The following is a 26,574-nucleotide window of genomic DNA, read 5'->3' as shown; positions in this document are numbered from 1 at the left end:
CACTGAAAGGTCCGGCAAGATCAGGGCAATTGCATTCCATTTTGCTAGTCTCATCACAGGTTAGCCACAAGAGTGATAATTGTGTTTTCAGTACCAAACCCAGGACTGAAATAATTTCCTCCAGGATCCCTCTAGGGCAGCTAACACTATTCATAAGAAGGGTAAATTGGAGACTGGGTTGATAGTTGTTCAGTATTGCTAAGTCAAACAATGACCTTAAGTCAGACCTCTTTAAGACAAAGGTCGTTGTCCTCTTTCAAGGAAGCCTTATGATTGGCCTGACCAGCCTCACATTTCCTTTCTGGAGGTTTTCATGAGCCAGGAAAGAGAGACTTCCAATCCACAAATGCCCAGGCTAACATTACAAAGAACCCTGTCTTACCTCCTCAGAATTAAAGGCTCAAATTGCTGCTAGATAATCTTTGAAGATACTACCTGAGTCATCTCACTTCTAACCAGCATTCATCTTTGAGCAGTTACAAGTGATTTTATCCTCCACATAACTTGAAAACACGTCACAGAAGTCAGGAGGTGTTTTTTTCCCTGGGTAATTTTAAGTAAGAGAGACAATTTTTACATGCAGTACAAATGGAAGAATATTGATGGTTTTACTGTCTGCAGTATAAATTTGAGACTGGGATAGTAAGGAAATTTCTGCTTATGCCTTGCACCCAACCTTAATTGTAAAGCATCATACTGAGTTATCTGTAGAACAATGCCTCTGGTTGCTAGGTTCACATATGATGCTAACTTATGAACCTTGATGGTGGGTGGAGGACCAGATGATGCCAACTATGAACCAGATGGGTGAATTTGGCATTAAATAGCAGCAGCTAGAACATGGAGCCTTCAAGGACCTAGTAGCTGGATCCCAGATAATGGCAGAATGCTGGAAACAAGTATGATTGGTTCATACTACATGTCTTCCTGCCTGCCTTTGTGGAAATCTTAATTTTTAACTGCTATCCCAGACTTAAAATATCCCTGGTCTGTAGCAGCACAAATAGTTTTGATATCATAGATGTGGTCTTACATTCTTAATAGCAATATTCTGATGTATAATCATTATTATATATAAACTATTATTTATATCCTGATTTTCTGGCCCAATTGCCTTGGAGAAACATCTAAAATTATTAGAGGTATGAAAGTTGAATAATTTTTATTCGATTTTACATTATTATTATTATTAAATATTTAATGTTCAATTTAATTCACAGTCTGGGACTAGTAAAATCTTAACAGTTCTAACCAAGGACCTAACAGCTATTAAGGTAGTGTCTGAGTATATAGGCAGTTCCGAGTAGGGTGGGTTTTTTTTTGCAAAGTCAAGAAATGCAGGTATTATTATTATTATTATTATTATTATTATTATTATTATTATTCAACATTGTAATAAGAATTTGTTCTTTGAATAGCCTCTGTATGCTGGAAAGCTGCTATCTGTGTTAAAATATATGCCCCAGAAATATGGGCCTGATGCCTTCTTCAATTTCCCAGGAAAAAGTGCTGCAGTAAGTTATTTTATCTCATCATGTTTGTTTTTTAAAATCTTTGTTTTGTAAAGTACTTGGTCTTTTTATTCTGAAGTCTTAAATATAATATAATATACGTAATAGCTTAAAGAAAAGTAATTCAAATCTTTCCATGCCAGTTTTGGAAACTTGGATCTATATACATACAGAGAATGTTTAATAAGCTTTATAACAGTTGACTACAAGCAAATCTTATGTATATTTTTTAAAAAGAGTCATGTATTAATAAACTCATCTTAAAATAAATTAAAAGGAGTTGTCACAGATTTTGATATGGGTTGAAGCAAGAAGTGGTTTGCCTGAATAAATACTCAAGCAGTATAATAATTCACATCATTTCTTATATCTTATTTATGCATTTGTTGTTTTTTAAGTAGTCTTCCAGGTCCATTTTTAAATCCAATATTTCCATCTCTTTCTTGTAGGCTTTAATTTTAGGATCCTCAATAATACCTTTTCCATTTTATTCAAAGAGGCTTGATTCTCTTCAGCACTTTTTGATTGCAATATAGGGTTAAGTACTCTCACAGTTCTTGAGTCCACAAATCATAAATTTCCTTTAACATAGCCATCTGGTAGTTAACGTTCAAAGCCTTCTTATCAGCAACTTAAAAACACAGAAATTCTTTCCCACAGGAGAGGATATTTTTAGTTAACTTCCACATCTTTCTTTAAATCAAATCATCTAAATTCTTCACATTTAAAAACTTTCCAAAGGAAAATATATAGTCATCCTTTAGCTGCATGTTAGAAAAAAATAAAATCTTCCAAAGCTGGAAATAGGTACTTCTCTTTCTTTATAAATAGATTAAAGAGGGAATCACATAGCAAATACAAAGTTTGCACTTCTGAAAGATTTTCAGTCTTCAAGAGATAATAATAAAATTCCAGCATGATTACAAAAGTGAGGATAGGTCAAAATTCTATATTAGGCTATATTAACAGCTCAGATGATGCTGGAAACTGTGATTCCCAGCTGATTGCAAATACCTCAGTTTCTATGTCCACTAACCAAAGAAACAACAAAAACAAAACAAAACAAAAACCATGAATGTCACCAGCTATGCAGAATACATGAGTGCAATCTCAAGATCTATCTTTACTGCAGAGAGAATTATAAGCAGTCTGGATCTTATATTTCGGCTGCAATGTCCTCTACAAAATTCAGAGTGTCTGTTCATACACCTCACTAGAAGTGTCTTGTGACTCAATTGTGAACAGTCAATATTTCTATCACTATACTGGTATAAATAACTATCCTTTCTGATCTTATATTTGAAATTATTTCACATTTATTTATATTAAAACATCAAACAGGCAAAACACAAAGGAAAATGTTGCATACATAAAATGGACTTTAATTTACAGCAAAGGTTGAAATGAAAATAAGGATATTTATTAAAACATATTTTAAAGCTCTTAAGATTCTCCTATTCCAGCAAGCCGGCCTGGCCTAATTTTCTCCCCTGTTTTAAAATTCTTTTACATCGAAATTTTAATTTGTTTTAAATTTTGGGATTTTTAATTGTCTTGGGCTAAATTATTTAATCTGGTTTTAATTATATCTTTTAACTTTTGTATTTATGTATTTTATTTTGTGCCTGTTCACCGCCCTGAGTCCTTCGGGAGTAGGGCGGTATATAAATCTAATAAAAGACAAAAGACAAAGACAAAGTTTAAAAAAACATATTTCATTTATGATAATCCATTGCTTTTTTTAGGCTATTGCCTTACCTCCTATAGCAAAGTGGCCATACCAGAATGGATTTACCTTTCATACTTGGTTAAGAATGGACCCTGTAAATAATATCAATGTAGACAAAGATAAGCCTTACTTATATTGGTATGTATATATGCATTTTATATATTTATATATTTACTATATATTTTGAGGGGTCCTTGGTGCTCTTAGCTTGCTTGTTTTCTTGCAGCTGTTTCGTTACCCTAACTAGGTAACATCATCAGTGCTAGTCCTATTGTACTTATTGTACCTTATTGGTACTATATATATTATTATAAATATGTATGTGAATATGTATATAAATATATCCTGATATATTTACCATTGTTGTGATATTCTTGCTTGCAAAATTGACATTCATCAATACATGTAAATAAATATAAGCGTAATAATTTTATTTACCTGTTTCAGTTTTAGAACAAGTAAAGGGCTTGGTTACTCTGCTCATTTTGTGGGAGGCTGTTTGGTTGTGACATCAATTAAGTCAAAAGGAAAAGGTTTCCAGCATTGTGTGAAATTTGATTTCAAGCCGCAAAAGGTACGTGTCGCTCATGGTTTTGTTTTGGATGATCCAGCCACTGGCAGACAGCCCAGTAGCTATTGGTTTCATCCTCAAAGGGTTTATCCCTTCTCAGGTAGCACTTAAATTTAAGTAACATAGTATCATTCCTACTCTTATACCCCATTTAACCTACATCCCAGATAACTTTCCTGTAAGCCTAATTTACACTGTTTTCAGTCTTTTAGTTTTGTGGACCGAGTCCACCTCAGTGTCTGCTTTTATTTCTTTTATTTTATCGTTTGCTCCTTTAAGTGGTATAGAGATTTTTTTTCTCTCTCTCTCTCTCTCTTTATAACAGCTTTAACATTCATAGTTTCTTTACACAACGTTTTCCTAATCTACTGCCTCGTAATGTAAGAGGTTGGTTTCTATCATTCTTAGAGATTCCAGATGGTGACTCATTTAGAAGTAAATCTTTTGTCTCAAATTGTAGATAGATTCTGTTTTGCTAGTAACTTTTTGCTTTAACTTTTTTTATTTTTTACCCGTTCCATGGTGATTCAGTTCTTTTCCATTTTCACTGGGAACTGTGAATTGTGCTTTATTTATTTGACCTGCATAGCTTAGGCTCAAATAAAATAGTTCCTTCTCCAACACATTCCATACTCAGTGCCAAAAGCCATTCAGCTATTCAGTAGTCCAACAATCAGCAACATGGCTTCTGCTTCTGTCTGAATTCTATTTATCATTCTATTTATCAACTAGTAAGTAGATGGAGAACACACAGAGATTCCTGGTTCTTTTAGAACAGTTATGAATCCACTGTACAGGAAATAATTTATATCTTCCAGAAGTTTGGATTCTTTCCAAAACACCAGACAAGGAAAAAACTCTGCTTTTTTCCCAATCTATTACAGCTGGACTTATATGTGAAGGAAGAGCTCTCACTTTCCATATCTGTTTGGTGTAAGCTTTCTTCCACAGTATGTTTAATCTACAATTAATAAAATGTATAATAGATATTTCTGCATTTGAAAATTAATGATCATTGGCGTTAGCGGTATTAGGTTGACATTTATTTTCATAATCTGCAATATATATGTATATATACAAAGACAATGCTAATGTAAAATGCTGTAATAATTTAAAAGGAACAACTTTAGGATGTCTAATTCTATAATAACTAGTTATTTAAAGATCAGTTCAGGAATTTATTCACTTTCTCTGTTTTAGCCAGAAAGATAAAATGAAATACAGGTAAACCTCGACTTACAACAGTTCATTTAGTGACCTTTCAATGTTACAATGGCACTGAAAAAAGAGACTTATGTGACCGTTTTTCATACTTATGACCATTGCAGCATCCCCGTGTCACGTGACAAAAATTCAGATGCTTGACAACTGATTCATATTTATGACAGCTACAGTATCCCAGGGTCAGGTGATCCCTTTTGCAGCCTTCTGACAAACAAGTCAATGGGGAAGCCTGATTCACTTAACAACCATGATACTAACTTAACAACTGCAGTGGTTCACTTAACAGCTGTGGTAAGAAAGGTTGTAAAATGGGGCAAAACTTACCTAACAGATGTCTCATTTAGCAACAGAAATTTTGGGCTCAATTGTCGTTGTAAATTGAGGACTACCTCTAGATGCAGTCATAGATTAAAAAAACAAAACAAAACAAGAACAGAAGGCAGAATGTAAAACAAATTTTCAACAGCAAAAATTAAGTAACATTGTTACTTAAAGAATAATGCAATTAAATGGATGACTGTCAGTGAAGGAACGATATAACAACAATGCATTTTCTGTCCACTATGTGCAGACTGACTAATTTTCAGCTGACAGTCTATAGCAATAGCAATAGCAATAGCAATAGCAATAGCAATAGCAATAGCTCTTAGCCTTATATACCGCTTCACAGTGCTTTACAGCCCTCTCTAAGCATTTTACAGAGTAGCATATTGCCCCCAACAATCTGGGTCCTCATTTTACTGACCTTGGAAGGATGGAAGATTTTATAGAGAGTATTTTCATTGAAAGAAACATTTTATTTCAGCCAAGTTAGAAATTTTATTCGAAAGAAATCATATCTGGTAGCAGGCTTATTTTGATTTGTCTGTTCAATTTATATTTCCTACAAGTTAACAGTTTTAAACTGTAGGCAAAAGCATTTCTGCTTTTCAAATGTACACAATTTTCAAAATATTAAAAACACTCTATTTTTACACTTTATATAATTCATCTACATTTCTTATATAGTGGTACATGGTTACTATTGTTCATATCTATAATCGCTGGAAGAACAGTGAACTCAGATGTTATGTGAATGGAGAACTAGCATCATATGGAGAGATAACATGGTTTGTCAATGTCAGTGATGTAAGTAATTCACTTTATCAGTTATTTACAGGAAATATTGTATGTCTTTTCTGTTTCGTGTTGCTTATGTTAAAGTTGAAAAATGAAAATTTATTGTTGTCTTAATTTTGACGTCAACATTTAAACAATAATTTGAAGCAGAGATTTTGAGTATTGACCCAGAATTTTTTTTTCCATTTATAAATATAAGTAGGCCTCTCACAATTTTACAGGGTTGTTAGTGTGGAATAATATGAATATCCCCTTGAGATGCTATTAAAAGTTTGACACCACTGCTTTAGAGCATATGCAACACTTCATTGTCTTAAAGAATTCAAGTCAATTAGTGGCAAGTTTTCCCAGAGGTGATCTCAATGCATTGAATATCTTGGTCACTTGGTGCCTTAATGTTGTGAAAATAATTTTATTTTGGTGGTTGATCAGAGCTTAATTAGTAGCTGGAATATCATTGTTTCTTCTTATTTTATATATGTGTGTGTGTGTGTGTGTGTGTGTGTATAGCTTTTATTCTGTGGTATGGTGGTGACTATAAAGTTTTTGTTGTGTGGACTATTTTTCATTGATCAGAGTAGTAATGTGAACAGTGTATATTTCACTGAAATAAATTAATAAAAGCAATAAGTAGAAAAATATACTTTTTCTCCACTTTGGTGGAGATGGCATCCAAGAATGGGTTGACCTCCTCTGTTAGCTGATTGGACTGAGTCTGTCAGAGCTGTGAGGACATGCCTCCATTGCTAACGGTCCCCAGCTTTTGACTCAGTCCTCAGCTAGTACGGGTGTGTCAGCGATCCCTCTGTTTTTTGACAGTGTATTCCTGGATTCCTTTACATCGAACTGGATATTCTGGCCTTATTTCAGTGAGTTTTTCCACTGGCTGACTCCCGGTTTTACCGGAAGAGTTGCTGAGCTTCTTTCAGCGGTAAGAGCTTTGGTTCGAGCCGCTGGAGACCTTCTTCAACAACTTTAAACCATAGGAGCTTTCGCGCTCCTCAATTTGACAGCCAAGCCTGTGGAGCTTAAAGCACTGTGTAGTAGCTTTCACGCGCCTTGATTTAACAGCCGGCCCAGCAGAATTTTAAGGGCTGTAGGAGCTTTCGCGCTCTTCAATTTGTTTGTTTGTTTTTTCTTATTCCTTATTTTTTTCTTAGTCACATTTATTTCCTTAGTTTGTCATATGCATCACTTAAATTGTGACTGAACTCTTCTTTTTATATCTTTAGCAATATTTATAGTTTAAAATATAGGGTAAAAGTTCTATATCTTCTCTTTGCCCAATCTGTGACACTTGGAGAATGAATGAATGAATGAATGAATGAATGAATGAATGAATATGTAAAAATAGTCTTACCAACTAAGTAAATAAATAAATGTGGATAAGAAATAATTTATGTGATTTTTCTACTTTATTTATTGCTATTGTTAATTAAATTATGTCAGCACTACCGTGTTTCCCCGAAAATAAGACCCTGTCTTATATTTTTTTGAACCCTGTAATAACCGCTTGGTCTTATTGCTGTGCGCTCAAAAGTCCGATTGGGTATATTATCAGGGGATGTCTTATTTTGGGGGAAACATGGTATGTATACGATTCACATCTCTACTCTGATCAATGTAAAAACAATCCATATAATAAAAACATCACAATCACTACTGTACCACCTGGAGTAAAATGGTACCTAAGAAAATATCATAAATAAGAAAAAACTCATCCCTAAAAAAGAATAACGAATTAAATTCTGACTTCATTAAAATTGATTTTAATTCCACAACTCCAGTGATTGAACTATTATACTCATCCCAAAATACATATACAACAAGAAAAAGAAAAAAAAAAGAATGGACAATATTTTATGATGTATATAATCTTCATTTTCAATAACAAATTAAACATTGACTAGATCTTTTTATTTATTTTCTTAGACATTTGACAAATGTTTCCTGGGCTCTTCAGAAACAGCAGATGCCAATCGAGTGTTTTGTGGCCAGATGACAGCTGCTTATCTTTTCAGTGAAGCTCTCAATGCTGCTCAGATCTTTGCGATTTATCAACTTGGTCTGGGATACAAAGTATGTATAGTCCTAACAGGATTTTGGTGGAACTGGCAAAATTTCAATTTTATGCTGGATTGATTTTAAAAATATAGCAGCATCCCTATTCAGTGATGAGTGGATTTTTAAATATTTTGATTTCCATTTACTTTATGCAGAATATAATAGTAAAATATTACCAATTTAAACTGCTTGTAAACTCAAAAATGAAGGATTTGACCCTCTTGTCCCTGAGCTAAGCTCCAAGGATAGAGTTCAAGCATTATAAACCATGGCTTGATGTTGACTGTGTGTGTGTGTATGTGTCAATTTTAAATGTAAATCTCTGTACTTCATATTCAGATAGTTCTCAACTTACAACCATTATAGAGCATGACTATTATGGTTGTAAGTCATGACAGTCATTAAGTGAGGCGCCCATGTGAACAACTTGCTTAGTAACCTCAATTCCTGCTCTCCCTATTGTGGTTGTTAACTGGAGCAGTAGTTGCCTCAGGTGGGGAGGGCCTGGGAGGCCTAGCACAGGCACAGACTCTCATTGCTTGACTTCCCCAGTTCACATGTGACCTGCCCTGGGCCTTCCAGGGCCTTTCCCATCCCCTGAGGCACCACATGCTCCATTTTCTGCTCCACTGGGTCTCCACTGGTCTTAAGCCTGCCTCACACCTTACTGGATCACATACCTCCCTTCCCTTCCTCCATCATGGTTTGATCCACTTACCTTTTCTATAGATTTCCCTCTAGAAACAGCTACTCTGCCACACAGCCTTCCTACATGGAGGCTGCATGGTGCCATCACAGAAGGGAGCACCCTTTTGGAAGCAGACACAATGAAGTGGACCAAGCCACGACAGTGTGGGGAGGAAGGTGTGGGACCTAGCAGGATGGGAAGTAGGCCTAAGACCTTGGGAGACTAGCAGAGTCGGATGAGGGGAAAATAGGTGGGGAATCCTGCTGCAGCATCCCTGTGATTGGAGTAAGGGCAGGCAGATTGCCATGTACCCGAATTTTGTTCACATTACTGCAAGGATGCTGCAGTGGCTACAACTTCAGGCAGGGGTTGTATGTTCTTTCATTTATGCTGTTGTAATTTTGAACGGTAGCTGAAAGAACAGTCCTAAGTCAAGGCTACCTGTACTTCTGAAGATTTGAAATATTACTACAAACATAACAAAATTGTTTTGCTCTTCAGTTTTTCCAATAAACAATATTCAAATATATTTTCTTCTATCCTTACCCCCCCCTTTTTTTTTTACAAATAAACAATGCCAAGAAAGAAATTTTTTCTTTTCAAAAATATTGTACATTGCTCTTTTTACTCATTAACGCAACTCAGACATGTACAGTTGAATCATCCTGAACCACTTACATGTGAAACTTTGAATTCCAATTGCATTCTGGTTAAATATTATCTTTCTTTTAATCTTTCATTTTAGGGAACTTTTAAGTTCAAGGGAGAAAGCGATCTGTTCCTAGCTGATCATCATAAACAGTTATTATATGATGGGAAACTGTCTAATGCTATTGCCTTTACATACAACCCAAGGGCTACAGATGCACAGCTCTGCCTAGAATCATCACCCAAGGACAATCCTTCTATCTTTGTACATTCACCACATGCCCTCATGTTACAGGTATTTTGGTGTGTCTGACTTCAGGTTCCTAGGGAGATGTATTTGATTCCCCCCCCCCTTGGGTGTGTTTTGATCTTTTAGTGTGTTCTCCAAAAGATTTAAGGTTTATGGCTTGATCCTTTCAACACGTAGCCTGTTTTCATACCAGATGTGAATGATTAGTGATGTGCAGTCATAAGCTCTCAGACCCTTCTATTTTCTTCAAGCTAAATATATCCGTTGCTTTAAGGCCTGATAGAAGTTCTGCTCTCGTCCTTATTTTAAAGGCTTTTATTTAGATTTCCTGTATAAAACACAATTGTGCTCTCGCACAACGTATATGTCCTTAGCAGGACACTATAATGCAAATAATGCAAAGATCTTACATAAACTCTTTTGGTACATTGAAGCCTAAAGGTAACAATAGAAAAAAAAAGAAGCACATTTAATGTGTTCAAATTTGGCATTACAGGATGTGAAAGCGGTCATAACCCATTCTATCCAAAGTGCAATGCATTCTATTGGAGGAGTCCAGGTGTTATTTCCTCTATTTGCACAGTTGGACTATAGGCAATATTCCTTGGATCAGCCTGACACAACTCTTTGGTAAGAATCTTTATTCTCACTCCAAATTACCTTTCATTTTGGGTGATCTAAATGTTAGAGAAAATACTGCATTCTAATAGTAAAGACTTGTTATGCCTGATCTCTTATTGATAACTCTGTAGCAACTGCACTAATTTTGGAAATGTTTGTGATGATAGAGTAAGTTGAAAACAAAATGCATGTTAACAGATAGGCGCACACATATAAATGTATCTGAGGTGAAAATACATGAGAACATGTTTAGCTTTTGGGGGAGGGGAATTATCCCCAAGTAATGCAATTATATTGGAGCATGGAGAACATTATTTATATTTTCAAGGTTAGAGCATGTTAAATCTGTTGTGCAGAGAAGACCTTGAGATGAAGTCAGATTATTGACACTAAGTCTTCTACACAAATGTGTACATCATTCAGTAGCTATGTAATTTATGGAGTCAGGGAGGGGGAGATATGAAAAATACCTCAGGGATGAATTCCTTTCTGTCAAAAAGGTATACAGGGTTATTTTTTACAGAGCTGCTGGTTCTGGCCAAGGAGAGTTTATCTTCCTGACTCGAGTACTTGATCAGTGGAAAATGTCTTATATGCACAAACTACCTACCATAGGATTGTCAAGAACAATGGGTGTGTTTCCAGGCAATGCTAATTGTTTTGCAGAAATTGTCTTAGAAATGCTTTTAGGATTTAAATACAATAGCTTTCAAAAGCAATTGGTACTTTTTGTTATTGTACATGTAACATTTTTAATGAGACATATTCTAGATTAGAATACCGAATCCCCCCTCTCCCCCCCAGTAAATTATGCAGCAACGTGAATTATTTGCTTTGGATGCAATAATAATATAAATGTAAATCAAAGCTATAATGTTTGATATTGATCCAGATGTCATAGTATTTTACCATCTAAATGAAAATGTTATATTAGAAATAACAGACATTTCTTTTTTTCATCCTGATGATTGTCTGTTTTTATTAGACAACTTGTTTTTCTAAAGTAATTGCAAATGTTGGTACCAAAGCACAATCTTTTTGTTTACCTCAAATATTTTAATTAGCCAAAGTTATCTGGTTTTGTACTTGGTTCCTTCCACTTTTGTGGTATTATTTCTTGACTGAATTTTGTACAATAAACATAGTTATAACCTTCTCAATTGCTCAGCTGCCAGGCTAAAGAGTTGCTTAAAATAGTATTTGCATATATTATTTTTCTAAATTGCACGCTTTTAATTCCATATAGTTTAAAGTTGTAATACTGGAAAATGAACTATATTTCATGACTAAAAAACAAAATTTATAGAACTCAGTTCCAATCTGCAATCTGTATGTATTCTGGTCCTTTAGACTTGCTTTGCAGTGTAATGTGTTTTAAACATGGCTCACTCTCTGGCTCTCTGAGTCAGTTTGTCTTAATATAGGTACATTACAGACTGGATTATGTATTGTATGCAATAATGGAGCTTCCTGCTAGTATTGAATATTTCTTCAAGGAGGAACATCAATGTTTATATTCATTCTAGTCATCACTCTTTGGGATTGCTATAGGGTGATAGTGGTTACTTAGCAAAGATGTGGTAAATTATGCAACTGCAGTAATTTTATTTGAAACATAAAAATAATGTAGTCTGCTGAATTGAGAAGAACGATCCAGTATCAAATCAATCAACAAAAATGTGCAAGCCTACTCCAAACCCTAAATATGCTAATTTTTAATATGCTGCATCAATGCAATATGTTTTTCAGTTCTATTTTACTGGCTTTCATTATGGAGTTGCTGAAGAACTCAGTTGCTATGCAAGAACAAATGCTTTCTTGTAAGGGCTTCCTTGTAATAGGATACAGTCTTGAAAAGGTAAAGAAAATTAAATGTTTTTTTTCTTTGCATTTTTTAATATTTTAGCCATGTTCATCATTGCTTACGTATCTTTTTCCTTCCACAGTCTTCCAAAGCACACATTAACAGAACTGTCTTAGACCTTTGCCTTGCCTTTGCTAAATATTTGAGCAATTTGCATAATGGAGCCCCTTTGCTGAAACAGCTCTGTGATCATATTCTCCTTAACCCTGTAATATGGATTTATACTCCAGCCAAGGTAAGATGCATTCCATTTGTGAACAGAGCAAAAAAAGACTTGATTTTTCTTTTAGTACTAATGTGATATACGGATTCAATAATTTAGATTTATTTTCCCTTTCCTGTATTAAAAGATATACAGTATTTTGGAGAAACATAATATGAACTAAGAGATCCAGTTTAGTGTAGTAGCTAAGCAGTCAGAAACCAGGAGACTGGAAGTTTTAGTCTTGCATTGAGCAAAAAGCCCAAGTGATCTTGGATCATTTACTTTCTCTGAGCCCTAGGAAGAAGGCAATGGCAAACCACTATTGAAAAACCTTGCCAGGAGAACTGCAGGCAGTTGTCAGGCAGTCTCCAAGAATGAGACACAATTGAACAGAAGAAAGTGAATTAATGATACAAATTAATGAAAAATGTTTCACTTGTGAAATGGTTTTGAGTACACAGCAGCTGTTTCAGGTGTTTCATGCTTAAACAAAAATACATTGGTCTGAGTGTTTTGTTTCAGGTAATAATTAATAGTAATTTATTATTACTAAATTGAACATTTTTAATAGTCTTATTTTTTTAAAGAAAAATTGCCCCTTTCATTAAGAAAGCCATTTCATTTGACTTGTTGAAGCAAGCTAATGTGAACGACCCTCTCCTTGCGATACCTAAGTGAAAAAGAAAAGTAAACAGAGATCTTATTTCAACTTTTTACTATTTCATATGGCTTGGAATATTCTGAGTTTTACTCCAATGAAACAGAACTTTTGAACTGTTTCAGATTTTATTCTGTGGAAAGCAGTTCAAGAGACTGAGCTTTGATGGGTTGCTTTGTTTTGAACTCAAAACCCCAATTTTTCTGTTTTGTACATAAGCCCAGTATAGACATAATGCAATGATATACCACAATATCAAACCTCTGAAAATCTTTGCAAATGTTATAAATCATATCTATTGGTATTAATTCCAAATAAATAAATGCATAAATAGAGCTTTGGGAGTGCTCATTTTGTTGCCTTTATTTAATTTCCTGTATATATGCGATCTTAGTTACTCTCCTTTGTTTTTTTTAATTGGATGATATAGGTTCAATTGATGTTGTACACTTACTTGTCCACTGAATTCATTGGCATAGCAAATATATATAATGCAATTAGACGAGTTGGCACAGTTCTATTGGCAATGCATACCTTGAAGTATTACTATTGGGTAGTTAATCCTCAAGACCGTAGTGGAATTACTCCTAAAGGTTTAGGTATGTATTTATTTTCTTGTTTTATAACAATAGCACAACATTTGGAACTGTGAATAAGTTAGATGCTGAAATAACATAATATTTTAAATATTTATAGAATTTAAGTATAATGTGTGTGCTACTGGGTGATATGTATTCTTTTAAAACTCTAGTGTCATGTTCCATTTGTGTGTGTATGTATATGTATATATGTATATATGTATATGGAATTACTCTTATAGTGAGATATATGCAAAACACACTTCTTGAATACTAAATATACTAAATGCTGAATACTAAAATGTTTCAAGTAATATCCAAATATTATGTTTTCCTTCTGGACCATGCTGTTTTGGTTATTGTGGAGATGGTTTCAACATTTTCAAGAATGAGGTGGATTTACTTTTAGAAAACTTTTGACCATCCCTGGAACAGCCAGAAAAAGAAAAATCAAAATAGTCAATGAAAAAAATTAAATATCTGGTGTTTCAGGGAGTATTTTCTTCTTGGAAAATTATGTTTTTTCATATCCCTAGTAAAGAATAAACAGGCCAAGATAATAAATTATATAAATGTAGGAAAGTGTTTTTAAATCGGTTTATTTAATTTCATCCCCCTCCCCCAATCTGGAAATACACATACAATATTACAATGGATAAGAAATTCACATGGAATTTGCAATCTGTTAAAGCGAGCCAGTGTGGTATGGTACTATTCCACCTTAGGCATGAAGCCAGCTGGGTGAACATTGAATCAGACACTCAATTTCAGCCCTAGGAAGCAGGCAGTGCCAAACCACTTCACAAATATTTGCCAAGAAAACTGCAAGGATTAGTCTAGGCAGTCGCCAGGAGTTAACATTGACTCAAAGGAATCCAAAGGGATTGAAAAACCGCAGTTAAAATATTATCTCTTTTCATAGTTGTTTTGCTGTTGTAATGATGTCATCATAAATCATAGATCTTAGTAAGATCTCTTACTAACTCTTGCCTGGATTCATTCTTTAGTTTAACATATAATATATTTAGTTGGGTTTGGCTTAGGACAGGGGTGTGAAACTGGCAGCCCATGGGCCAGATGCATCATGTGCAGGCCATGCCCACCTCAGCTCCATGAAGGAAAAAACGTTGTGAAATATCACGTGACGGCAATGTGATGCCGCAAGATTGACACCGGTGGCTTAGGAGGTTCTGCAAACCCAAGCACTTTGAATTATATAGATATTATTTGTGACTTAGCACAGCATCAGCTGGGTAACCGGACCAGTCACTCACTTACCCAACCCACCTCACAGGATTGTCAGGAAATTACAATCACAAAATTCACAAAGATAGAAATTCACAAAGATAGAAGGAGAAAGGAGTGTTGGATATATTCATTGTCTTGAGTTATTTGTAAAAATAAAGGTGGGATAGGAATAAAACAAAAAATATTGCTCCTTATGATGCATGCAAAACTTGTAATGCACAGTTACAACAAACCATGACTTAGTATTCCTTCTGTAAGTAAAGGTACATGACCAAAGCTGCCAAGGGATAGTTCCTATTTGAGATATGACCAAGAGACTGGAGATGTTTTGCAGTATTCAGAAGGAAAAAAACTCAATAGCAAAAAATACTGATCAGCAAGGAAGTCAGCTCTCTGGGATTGGTGACGTAAAAAGAAAAAGGGGGTGAGCCTGATTTAAGCACAAATGAGGACACTAGGAGCTGTTTTCAGAAATTAGAAAAAAAGAGGTCAGAATGGTTTTTCCCTAGGAAATATGAGGACCCAGTTTGTGGGGGCAATAAGCTGACTTTGTATAAATATACAAAAGTATGAAGGCTATTGCTTAACACATTGTAAGCTGCCCTGAGTCTCCGGAGAAGGGCAACATATAAATCAAATACACACACACACACACACACACACATACATATTTCATATTTCTGACTCACAGCTTTCCACTGAAAAGGATTGAAGCAATCCACTGCTTAAGTTGGATGAAAACATTATAGCTTAAACATTTGATTTGAGTTTTGTTAAGATATTAACCTGATTAAAGCAAATCCATTATGATTGAAATATTCGATGTGTTTGAACTAATAATGTTTTCTTTAATATGCAGCACAAACAATTAGGAATTACTGTAATTGCATTGTAATAATCACAGAATTTAAATATATGATGTAATAATGTATCTTTCATATTAAGATGGACCTCGACCTAATCAGAAAGATATTCTTTCTCTGCGAGCCTGTTTATTGATGTTTATTAAGCAGTTGGTGACAAAGGTAAGAAATCTTCAAATTGAGATTGTTTTGTTCAGTTTTATTTTCTTACACAGCTATCTGCCCTGCTTATTGTTTCCTAGAATTGTTAAGATGCCAAGGAAAGGGAACTCAACTTCTAGGAATCATCATTCCAATTCAAATGGATTGCAGTGGTGGTTGGGGGGGGGGCGACTTCCTGCTTTATTTATTTATTTATTATTGAATTTCTATACCGCCCTACTCCCGAAGGACTCAGGGCGGTGCACAGCCATGAAATAAAACACATAGATATACAAAATTTAAAATCGAATAAAATGAATTAAATAAATAGTGTACCTTATATTTCTGATGACTGAACATTTGCGGTAGGAAGTACAGATTCTGTGAATAATTAAGGTGAAGAGGAAGGTTCAGCCCTTTTAATGTCCATGTCTCACTAGAGCTGCTTTCTTCTTCAATTAACAGTTGCTTTCTCTGTAACATAGAAAACTGACTGCAGAAAAAGGCCCAGTGATCCATCAAGTCTGCCCTTTCAGGTTTTTTTTTTTGTCAGACGATGGATATTTGTTTATCCCAAGCATGTTTAAATTTGGTTACTGGTGATTGACCTACTACCTCTGCTGGAAATTGGTTCCATGCTTCCACTACTCTTTTTGTGAATTAATACTTTCAAACATTACTTTTGAACTTCCCTCCTGTCAGTTTGGGGTTATGCCCCCATGTTCTTGATTTTTGCTTAATATTGAAAATGCTGCCTTCTAGAATCTTATTCATACCCATAATCAGAGGAGGTATTCAGCAGGTTCTGACCAGTTCTGGAGAACAGGTAGCGGAAATTTTGAGTAGTTCGGAGAACCAGTAAATACCACCTCTGACTGGCCCCGCCCCCATTCTCTGCCTCCTTAGTCCCAACTAATTGGGAGGAAATGGGGATTTTGCAGTAATCTTCCCCTGGAATGGGGTGGGAATGGAGATTTTACAGTATCTTCCCCTGTCATGTCCACCAAGCCACGCCCACAGAACCGATAGTAAAAAATTTTGAATCCCACCACATAATATATTTAAAGGTTTCAGTCATGTCTCCCACCTTCTGTCCTCCAGGCTGTACATAATCAATACCGCCAATCTCTTCTGATATGTTTCGTCCCCCAGACTTTGCACCATTTTGTTGCCCATCCCTGGACAGGCTCAATCTTATCAATATCTTTTTTAAGTGAGGATTTCTTTCTTGAAGTGAAGAGAAATACGGTAGAAAAAAGAGGGTTAACCATGCTGTGAATCCAATGTTGTAATCAAACTGATGTGTACATACAGAAACTGTGCCCATGGCAAAGTTCAAGCCATCCATCTTGTCCTATTCCTTCCTTTTGTTTTCTGTTCCTCTTTCATTGTTGCCCTTGTCATATTGCTTGACTGAAAAAAGTTAAGTTAATTAAGCTCCCGAAAGATAAGTGAAAATAACTGAAGGAGGCTTAGACTTTGACGAAGGTTTTAAAAATATTTTCAGAGCTTGGAATTGGTAGAATATTTGATTTTGCTTTAAGAATGCTTAAAACCTTATTAAATAACACGCTCAGTATTTCTTCTTATTTGTGACTCTAAGGTAAGACAAGTTAATAGATCTATATGATTATACCATATATAATTAAGAATATTATATTCTTATATAATATAATATAATTGTTATATAATATAATATAGCAATTGATTATACTTGAAGTTTTCAGCAAATTAAAGACCACTTTAAATGCATAAAAAATGATGGGAATGTTTAAAGCTAGTTTTATATTCAAACATACAATTTGTTTCTCTGGTTTGATAACTGGCAGTGACTCTGAGGTTTTGTGGCATGGTATGGTTATTCCAAATTAATTGAAAGACTATACTTGGGAGCTCCTTCAGGCAAACATAAGCTCTGTTATTGAGCCACAGTCCTCTTTTATTGAGTAAGCTGTAATTCATATAGCCCCCCCTTTAAATAAATGAAGGCCAAGAGTACAAGAACTAAAGCAGCGGCGCCCTGGACACCCTGGACCGGCTCTGTGGACAGAGGTTTTTCTGTGGAACGGAGGGGGTATGGTTTTGTGTGCTGCCTGCATCCCACGGATGGGGCTTTGCTCATTTGTGTGCCCCAGTTTCTGGCATGCTGCGGACTGATGCCAATCTACAAACCGGGAGTTGGGGAGCCCTGATCTAAAGGATCAATATATGGGGATGTATGGAATCTATATGTGGTACACATAGTCATAGGGACCTGTATGGAAACTAATACTAATTCTAACTAAAACTAATACTGAAATCATGTTTTAATGAATCCAAAATATTTCACTAGTATTTATGTTAGAGAGCGACCTTTCTCTTCTGCTTTTAAATACATTACTTGAATTACATTTCTCTTGATTTTATCTTTTAAGGACTATGGAGTGAAAGAAGATGAACTCCAGGGCATTCTGAATTATCTTCTTACCATTCATGAGGTAAATTAAGTTAGCAACTTGCTTCCAAGAAGCTTTTGAATAAAATAATCCCTCCTACCATCCAATAACATTGAAGTAAGAAAAACATGCATAACATTGATTGAAACTACAGATATGCTTTAAGAACTCTTATCGTAAAGTTTATTTGTGTAACGGGGTTCTATAGGTTTTTTTTAATTCATTTCATCGAACTGGAATATCGGGGGTGGGCAGAGAAAAGAACAAATCATGAAGCTGTACCTATGAAGGATTTTTTTTCGTGAAAAACAAAAAAATAATAATACTATTTTAAATAAAGTATTTCTGGATACATGTGAAAAATGTGCCATCTGCAATAAGCCAAGCCCTTAAAATGTTTGTTTTAAATTTACACAATTTACTTATCCACATGGCACTTTTTTCACTGTATTTCAGTTAAAATGTGAGGGTCTGCTTATTTATCGATGGGTTTATCCATGTTTATGCACCAGCTGTATGGATATTTTTAAAAAGTATTGCTACATATACTTCCTGATAAACTCATTCATGGATAAGCTGAACACAATTTTGAGGGTGAACTTTGCCACCTAAAATTCTAAAAGTACAAGTAGGCATTGATTACTATTGTAATTATCTATAGCTTCATATTTTGGTGTCAGGAAGAGTTTGATGCAAGAAGTAATATCAAACATTTAGAAAGTGGGATATTAAAATGAGTAATTTTACATCATAAGTAGCTTGCCCCAAACCGTTTGAGTTCTATGTGCATTAATTCTGGCACTTAGAAATAATGTTTTCTCTTCAAAACACTGATGGCAATATCCTGAAGCATCTAAAAACTAAATAGAATTTATTTATTTTGCTTTATTTTATCTATAATAATACAAATGTTTGCTGCATAATATTGTAGACTTAAGAACTGTCAATAAGAACGACAAAAAGTCTCGATAACGGATGCTGCAGTACCTGAAGAGAGGAAAGAAAGAACTACAGTAGAAAAATCACAAAATATAAAGAACTGCAAATAGATGTAGAAAGAGTGTGGCAAAAGAAAACAAAGATAGTAGCTATAGTGATAAGGGTTTTGGGTGCAATCCCAAAACATTTAGAGAACTACTTGTACACCATTGGTATAAACAAAATCACAGTCAGTCGATTGCAAAAGGCAGCTTTACTCAGAACAGCTCACATTTACAATAAGACATTTAAAATCCCTCAAACATCAACATCTGCCTAGTCCACTGTCATTGGAAGGGACTTGATAGGTGGATAAAAATGACAAATCAAGGCTAAACATTTGGCTGACTATATGTGGTGAACAATTATAATAATGTATTTTGCCCCTTAAACAAGGGACAGAACAAATCAAATAATTACAAAAATTCCATTCAGTGTATGTGATTCACAATTTAACAGGCAATCTCTATTAACAACTAAACCAAGCCCAAACATAGCCATCCTAACTATGGAAAACATGCTAAAATATGGCAGATTGCATACAAAAATTATGTATTGTTTTTATGTATAATTGTAAGACAGATGCTAACCTGGGAATGCCAACATTAATATTATTACATCTTTTAGCATATATTCTTTAGCTATGATTTCTATTATTAGATTTTATTCTGCATGTACTGTATCTATACAGTCAAATTATGGCAGCAAACATTTTATGTAATCTTCTCACTTCCTATTTTCACCAGAACCACCACTCTATGAGTTGGGATGGTCTCAGAGAGAGTGACTGGCCCAATGTCACCCAGCCAGGCTTCTAGGCCAACCTCTTGACCACTTTTTATCAAACTGGTCCCATGTTCTCTCTTGAATCACAGTCTATAATTCTTCAGGTGCTATAGCTGTTTTTTCTGTGCTTTCATTTTAATTTATGCTTCTTGATTTAACCCCTTTGTGCCTGGTTCTTAAACTTTTAGATCCAGCCTACTTTGTCTTATAGTTACTTGCATGACTTTCAAATGACTGGCTACTAGGTTGACAATACTTGGCTCAGCTGTTTTTGAAATGCTGCCACAGCAGCCATTCTGGGCTTTCAACAAGGAGGTGGGTTGGGGCCTGGACTGTCTTTTTTATTTGCTTCTGCTGGGCTTGCAGGTGCCTGAGCTGTGCTTGGGCTGCTTGCCAGAGTCTATGAAATGAATGATGCCTACATATTTATGCTGCACCTGATCTCATTCTCCAGTCTGCTCAATCTTTGCCAGTTGGTTGGCCATTTACAAGAATTCTTCCTACTTTCTTCCCCATTCCTAATGCCTCCTTATCCAATCTCAGTTTCTAATGTCCTCTGGTTATCTTTCTTGTGAGACTTCAGGTCTTTCTTCTGTCTTTTCTCCTTTCTCCTTTTCTTTTTCTTCTCTTCCACTTTTCTTCTTCAATGCCACCATAACTAGTTCCAGAGTCAAGCACTTTTAAAAGTCCAGGTCAATCAATTCCACAGGGTGGGGCCTTAAAGGAGAACAGGTAAGGGGAGCATGGGCTTTCCATTCACTGCACATTCTTATTTTCACAGTCTGCTTATATTTAATCAACTGCTTTCTAAATATGGAGTGTGTTTATTTAGTACTTTGAGCAGCTTTGTTATTGTCAATTTCTTAAAGTATTGCTGGATTACAATATTAGATTTATGCATTTTATAACAGTTACTATTTGATTTTGTAAAAATATGTGATTTTTTTTACAGCAATGCTAGTTTAGGACTGAAGTCTGAAACAGTTTAGCAACAGATAGTTTTATGTTTTTTGTATATCAGGATATGTGCTAATCGGTGGTTTTGGTATTAGGAATCAAAAATAAAAATCAGCAAAAGCTGTTATTTAAATAACAGTATCCCCGCCATACTAAATTGCTTCTGAGTGTCTCTTCTGATACTATTCCATAGCATGGAATAAATTATTGTTTTGTTTAAAATATATCAAAGCTTTCGTGAGCCAATGGATCTATTCCTTGGTTCTAATATGGCCTGCTTTTATATATTCACTTTTTTTTAAATACTGGTAGTAGGGATAACTTTGTGAGTTCCTTAGGTATGTTTAGATAGATCTGAGTTAAGTTTTGGGTTTTTTGTTTTTTTTTAGTTTAGACTATCAGTTTTTCCTTACTACTGCTTCCTTTGGCTTTTACAATTGTCATCATGAAATTTCATAAGTATCCTTTACATATTTCTTATGAATATCATTACATGAATACTATAATATGAAGCTGCATTTTTTATTCATTAAATAATTATACAGCCACCCATCTTGCTTTGATGACTGGATGGCTAAGAATAAATTTCAACTCTAACAATAAAACCCAGAAAGTTAGAAAAATAAATACCACAACATTACAGGTGGTCCTTGACCTACTTACGACTTTTCACTTAATGACCAGACTATGGACTAAAAAAAAATAATGACCCATCTCAGAACTTATGATATCTTAGAACTTATGACTGCTGCACAACCTGTGCAGTCATACGATTGCATTCTGGGTGCTTAGCAATAGGCTGACATTTGTGACTGGTTCCAGCATCCCACAGTCACTTGACCACATTTTATAATGTTTTTACCAGAAACTGGAAAGCCACCATTGGATAAAAATGGATTCACACTTATGACCATAAGATTCACTTAAGAATGAGGTTGATTTGCTTAATGACTTAATGCCTGCTGTAAAAACAGTTGTAAAATTGAGTATGGTCACATAGTGCCTCAATTTATGACTGCAATTTACAACTAAAATTCCAATCCCAATCCCAATTTTGGTCATAATTTGAGGACTATCTATAATGTAGACAAGTTCTCAAAATTTTCATCTCACAGTCATGCAGTCTTACAGCTGAGTTTACCTGTTATCTTGACCCAAAACCTGAGGGAATAGCAAAGATTTTAAAGCTTTTGGGCCTACTCAGTTTTGGGAGGAATAGAGCAAGCAATTAGGCAAGCTCTGTGTCAGAGGAAGCATCTCTTCTGACTCCCACTAAATGATACTGCTTCAAGAAAACAACTTGGAACATGCCTGCTCTGTAAGTCCTGGTAGGGCTGAAAATATCACGAATGTGTCTCAAGCATCTTCCATTCTGTCTAATCCTAAATTTAACAAGTGCTAATTACTATGGTCATCAATGAAAAAAAGGTTATATGTGAAACACTTTTCTCTTTGTTTGGTCTAAGGCAGTGGTGGGATTCAAGTAATTTAACAATTGGTTCTCTGCCCTAATGATTTCTTCCAACAACCAGTTTGTCAAACTGTTTAGAAAGTTAACAACTGGTTCTCCTGAAGTGGTGCGAACTGGCTGAATTCCACCACTGGTCTAAGGGGTGTCAAACTTGCAGTCCACGGGCCAGATTTGTCACACACTGGCCACGGCCACCCCGGTTTAATGAAGGGGAAAAAACTTGCGATGTGTCATGTGACAACAATGTGACACCGCAATTTTTACACCCCTGGTCTATAATGACAGAGGAGCAATATAATAGTAACTCATGAATAGATAAGAATATACTGCGTTTCCCCGAAAATAAGACCCTGTCTTATATTTTTTTGAACCCTGAAATAAGTGCTTGGCCTTATTGCCATGCGCTAAAAAGCCCGATTGGGTTTATTATCGGGGATGTCTTATTTTGGGGGAAACAGGGTACAAAGTTTGAAATGCAGTATCAGCTTTAACATGAGTTTCTTTATACATAGGATGAAAATTTAATGGATGTTTTGCAATTGCTTGTTGCTCTCATGTCTGAGCACCCAAGTTCTATGATTCCTGCTTTTGATCAGAGGAATGGATTACGGTAAGAAATAAATTCCAATAGAAAGAGCAATAATCAGTTGAATTTTTGGTTGTCTTGAAAGTTAAATGTCTTTTGTTACATATTAATGTGGGGGTTGTTTTGAATAATTCATATTCAAGAACGTAGTTTGAAACAGTAATTCTATTGATCTTTATTGTTTGAAATTCAAAAAACATCATAAAAATTGGATCTCGTGACATGGTGACTCTGTTTACAACTGTCATGACCTACAACTGAAATTTTAAGCTCGATTATGGTTGTAAATTGAGGACTAGCTAGCTGTACTTCTTTCCCTTACTTTTCTGGATGCTGCCATATATGACTAGCAAGGGATACATGACAAATGTTATAGTTAACATAGTTTTCTGTCAAAAAGACTGATATATTAAATCCATCACTTGGAATATAGACACAATAATAAATATTTACCTTTTTACCTGGGCAAAAAGTTAGAAAAAGGCTGCAAATATATGGTTTCTCCAGTTTGTGTTCTCTATATATTTCAAAAAACTATGTTTTAAAAAAATATTTTCTATTATTTTCAATAAATATGTTAAGATATTGAATTTAGTGGCTGGAACTGTAAAGTGAACAATAGGCCAGAACACACAGTTGTAGTTGATTAGTTAGATGCAAAGGTCTTCAAACTTCGCAGCTTTAAGACTTGTGGACTTCAACTCCCAGAATTCTAGGAGTTGAAGTCCACAAGTCTTAAAGCTGCCAAGTTTGGGGACCCCTGAGTTAGAGAGTACCGACTCATGCATGATGTGATTGGTTGCTGTAGGTGTAAAAGGGGAGGAGTTTCCCCTTTCTCTCTCCTTTTTTTCTTATGTTTGTTCTGTATCCTGGTTTAGATTTACCTCATGACGTTCCTGTGTTTCTGACTAATTTATATTCTTCCTTTTATGGATGATGACAAAGACTGCTATAGATTTAAATGATAAAATATATTTATATAAAAAACTGAAAGTTTCTGTCAGTGTCTCCAAATTCATCTGGACAGCTGCTGCGCAATTCCTTGACAATTTGCATTTTTCAATTTTGAACTAATATTTTCCTGTCTTTCTTGTTTGGGACCTTTTGCTATATAAATTCTCTTTTCCGTTAATAGTTTGTGGCATTTGAGTTAATCATGAATATTTTTTCCCCATTTTGATTCAGTGGGACAAGTATCTCAGTAATATGCCAGGTTGTTTTAACTATCACTGTATACAATAAGTATTATTTTATAAGTGTAGCTTGATTGTTGCCTAAATAAACTATTTTAGCAATTTACATTTTTTAAAAAAATCTCTTTTTTAGTGTTATCTACAAACTTCTTGCTTCCAAAAGTGAAGGAATCAGAGTACAAGCACTGAAAGTGATGGGCTACTTTTTAAAGCATCTGGCACCCAAGTAAGTATTAGGTGGAAACAAAAGTTACTCTTACTCCCTAAAAACATGTAATTCCCTAAATATCATTTTTTTTCTGGATTATTTTCTATAAGTACTTGATGTACAACCACAGTTGGGACTGGAATGTTGGTTACTAAGCAATGCAATCATTAAACAAGTAATCACATGACCGAACCAAATTATACAGCCAATGGTTGTTAAGTGAATTGCATGGTGTTAAATGAATCACACTGTTGTTAAGTGAATCCAGCTTTCCCAATTCACTTTGCTTGTCAGACCTGGCTAGGAAGGTTGCAAATCCTGTGAAATTGTGTGACCCCTAGATACTGCAACCTTCGTAAATGCAAACTGGTTGCCAAATGCCTGTATTATGATCATGTGACTATGGGGCTGGTACAAAGGCCATATCTTTGAAGACAGGTCATAAGTCACTTTTCTTGAGCCCATTGTAACTTAAAACCAATATTAAATTAACGGTTATACCTGTAATTGATTTTATATTGTTGAAGGAGATATTTATTAATTATTTAGTGCTGCAATGGTCAGAACTTCAGGCAGAGTCCCTTCCTTTAGTGCTGTTGTAATTTCAAACAGTCACTGAACAAGCAGTCTACCTAGATTACATTTTACAAACAATTAGACCTTGGCCAAGTGTGCATCAACTAGGCTTTTAATATTTCCCTGTAGTTAGCTATAGTTTTTCATTGTAATCAAACTGTAAATCAGTCATTACTTTCAAAGAAGCTAGAACATGATAACATAGTTTAAATTTATTTATTTATTTAAAAATAAAAATTATTGCCCACCCATCTTACTGTACAATAACTCAGGGGGACTTACAGTCACACAAATATATCTTTATTCGTGTACAATTAAAACATAAAATAATTAAAATTAAACATTAAAATCTAAGGACACACGGGGAGATGGAGGGCGGAGTGAGGGGAGGTGGGATCTGTTGTTACTCGATCAACCACCTCCACTGTGCTGTTCTCCCACTGGGGCCCCAAACTAACTGGCAGAGCCACATCTTTAGGCCCTAAATTTCGTTTGCATATTATGGGTTCTATTAAAGTTATTAACTCTACTTCGTTTCTGATATAAACATAGCAAGGTATTAACAAGCTTTTGAAACTTAGAAGCAAAGCAGGGGTTCCAAGCAGTTGTGTGCATGTTTCAATTTATTTTATAAAGACTTGATTATTTGAATATATAGATTACATTTCCACCAGAACACTAATTTTTTAATTAAGAAATATCTCTGAGATGAGACTTGATAATTTTCCTTTTTTATAACATAAAAATTAGCTACAAACCTAAATATAAGCTAAGATTAAAATAAATGAGCATGGGAAAGAAAAGGAGAATAGTTTTGATTTAAGTACTGAAAGTAATAGTTCTCCAAAAATATATTCAACATTATTTATTATTATTTAATTTTCCATACAATTTTAGGAGGAAAGCAGAAATTATGATTGGACATGGACTGTTTTCTCTTCTGATTGAGAGGCTTACGCTTCAAACAAACTTAATTTCCATGACTACCTACAATGTACTTTTTGAGGTAAAAGACTTAAAATATGTAGCTAAGGTGATTTAATTTATACTGATAAGTTCCAGGCGATAAAATTTGGATTTTTTGTTTCTATTTCACAGAAATACTAGTTAGCAAACATAAATGTTACAAAAATATCCTTAATTTGAAAAGCAAAACTGAATAATTCAATACTTAATTTGAATAAAAATGTTAATTTAATTAAAAATAATACTTCTATTGTCAAACATTTCAATATTACGAAAATAATTTTTTGATTGGTATGATATCTGTATATGTATACTGTATGCATATGTATAGAGAAAATAGGAAGCAGGAGTATTAAGTATGTTTGCTTTCTTGAATCGTGTGTATGAATGTGCAGAATAATAATATATCAAAAGTTTTTATTATGGCAACTAACAA

General features: G+C 34.7%; 1 protein-coding gene across 2 annotated transcripts in view; it reads left to right on the top strand.

Moving 5' to 3' along the window:
• LRBA (LPS responsive beige-like anchor protein) overlaps positions 1–26,574 on the top strand; it is a 369,838-nt gene that overhangs the window by 29,935 nt on the left and 313,329 nt on the right. Inside the window, exons 4-19 of one of the 2 annotated variants that reach the window (XM_070948937.1) lie at positions 1,419–1,514; positions 3,257–3,378; positions 3,688–3,814; positions 6,044–6,163; positions 8,087–8,233; positions 9,652–9,849; positions 10,301–10,434; positions 12,175–12,283; positions 12,372–12,524; positions 13,583–13,751; positions 15,924–16,003; positions 18,035–18,092; positions 18,395–18,459; positions 23,122–23,219; positions 24,522–24,614; positions 26,070–26,178. In XM_070948937.1, the coding sequence (XP_070805038.1) occupies positions 1,419–1,514; positions 3,257–3,378; positions 3,688–3,814; positions 6,044–6,163; positions 8,087–8,233; positions 9,652–9,849; positions 10,301–10,434; positions 12,175–12,283; positions 12,372–12,524; positions 13,583–13,751; positions 15,924–16,003; positions 18,035–18,092; positions 18,395–18,459; positions 23,122–23,219; positions 24,522–24,614; positions 26,070–26,178 (1,878 nt within the window). The remainder of the gene's footprint in view (positions 1–1,418; positions 1,515–3,256; positions 3,379–3,687; positions 3,815–6,043; positions 6,164–8,086; positions 8,234–9,651; positions 9,850–10,300; positions 10,435–12,174; positions 12,284–12,371; positions 12,525–13,582; positions 13,752–15,923; positions 16,004–18,034; positions 18,093–18,394; positions 18,460–23,121; positions 23,220–24,521; positions 24,615–26,069; positions 26,179–26,574) is intronic. The other variant, XM_070948936.1, reaches the window with a different exon arrangement.

The sequence above is a fragment of the Pituophis catenifer genome, unplaced genomic scaffold, assembly GCF_029215685.1.
Source record: "Pituophis catenifer annectens isolate HBS135680 unplaced genomic scaffold, rPitCat1.0.hap2 SCAF_8, whole genome shotgun sequence".
Lineage (NCBI taxonomy): Eukaryota > Metazoa > Chordata > Lepidosauria > Squamata > Colubridae > Pituophis > Pituophis catenifer.
The sequence above is the reverse complement of the archived record's forward strand: the minus strand, read 5'-3'. Positions and strand labels throughout refer to the sequence as shown.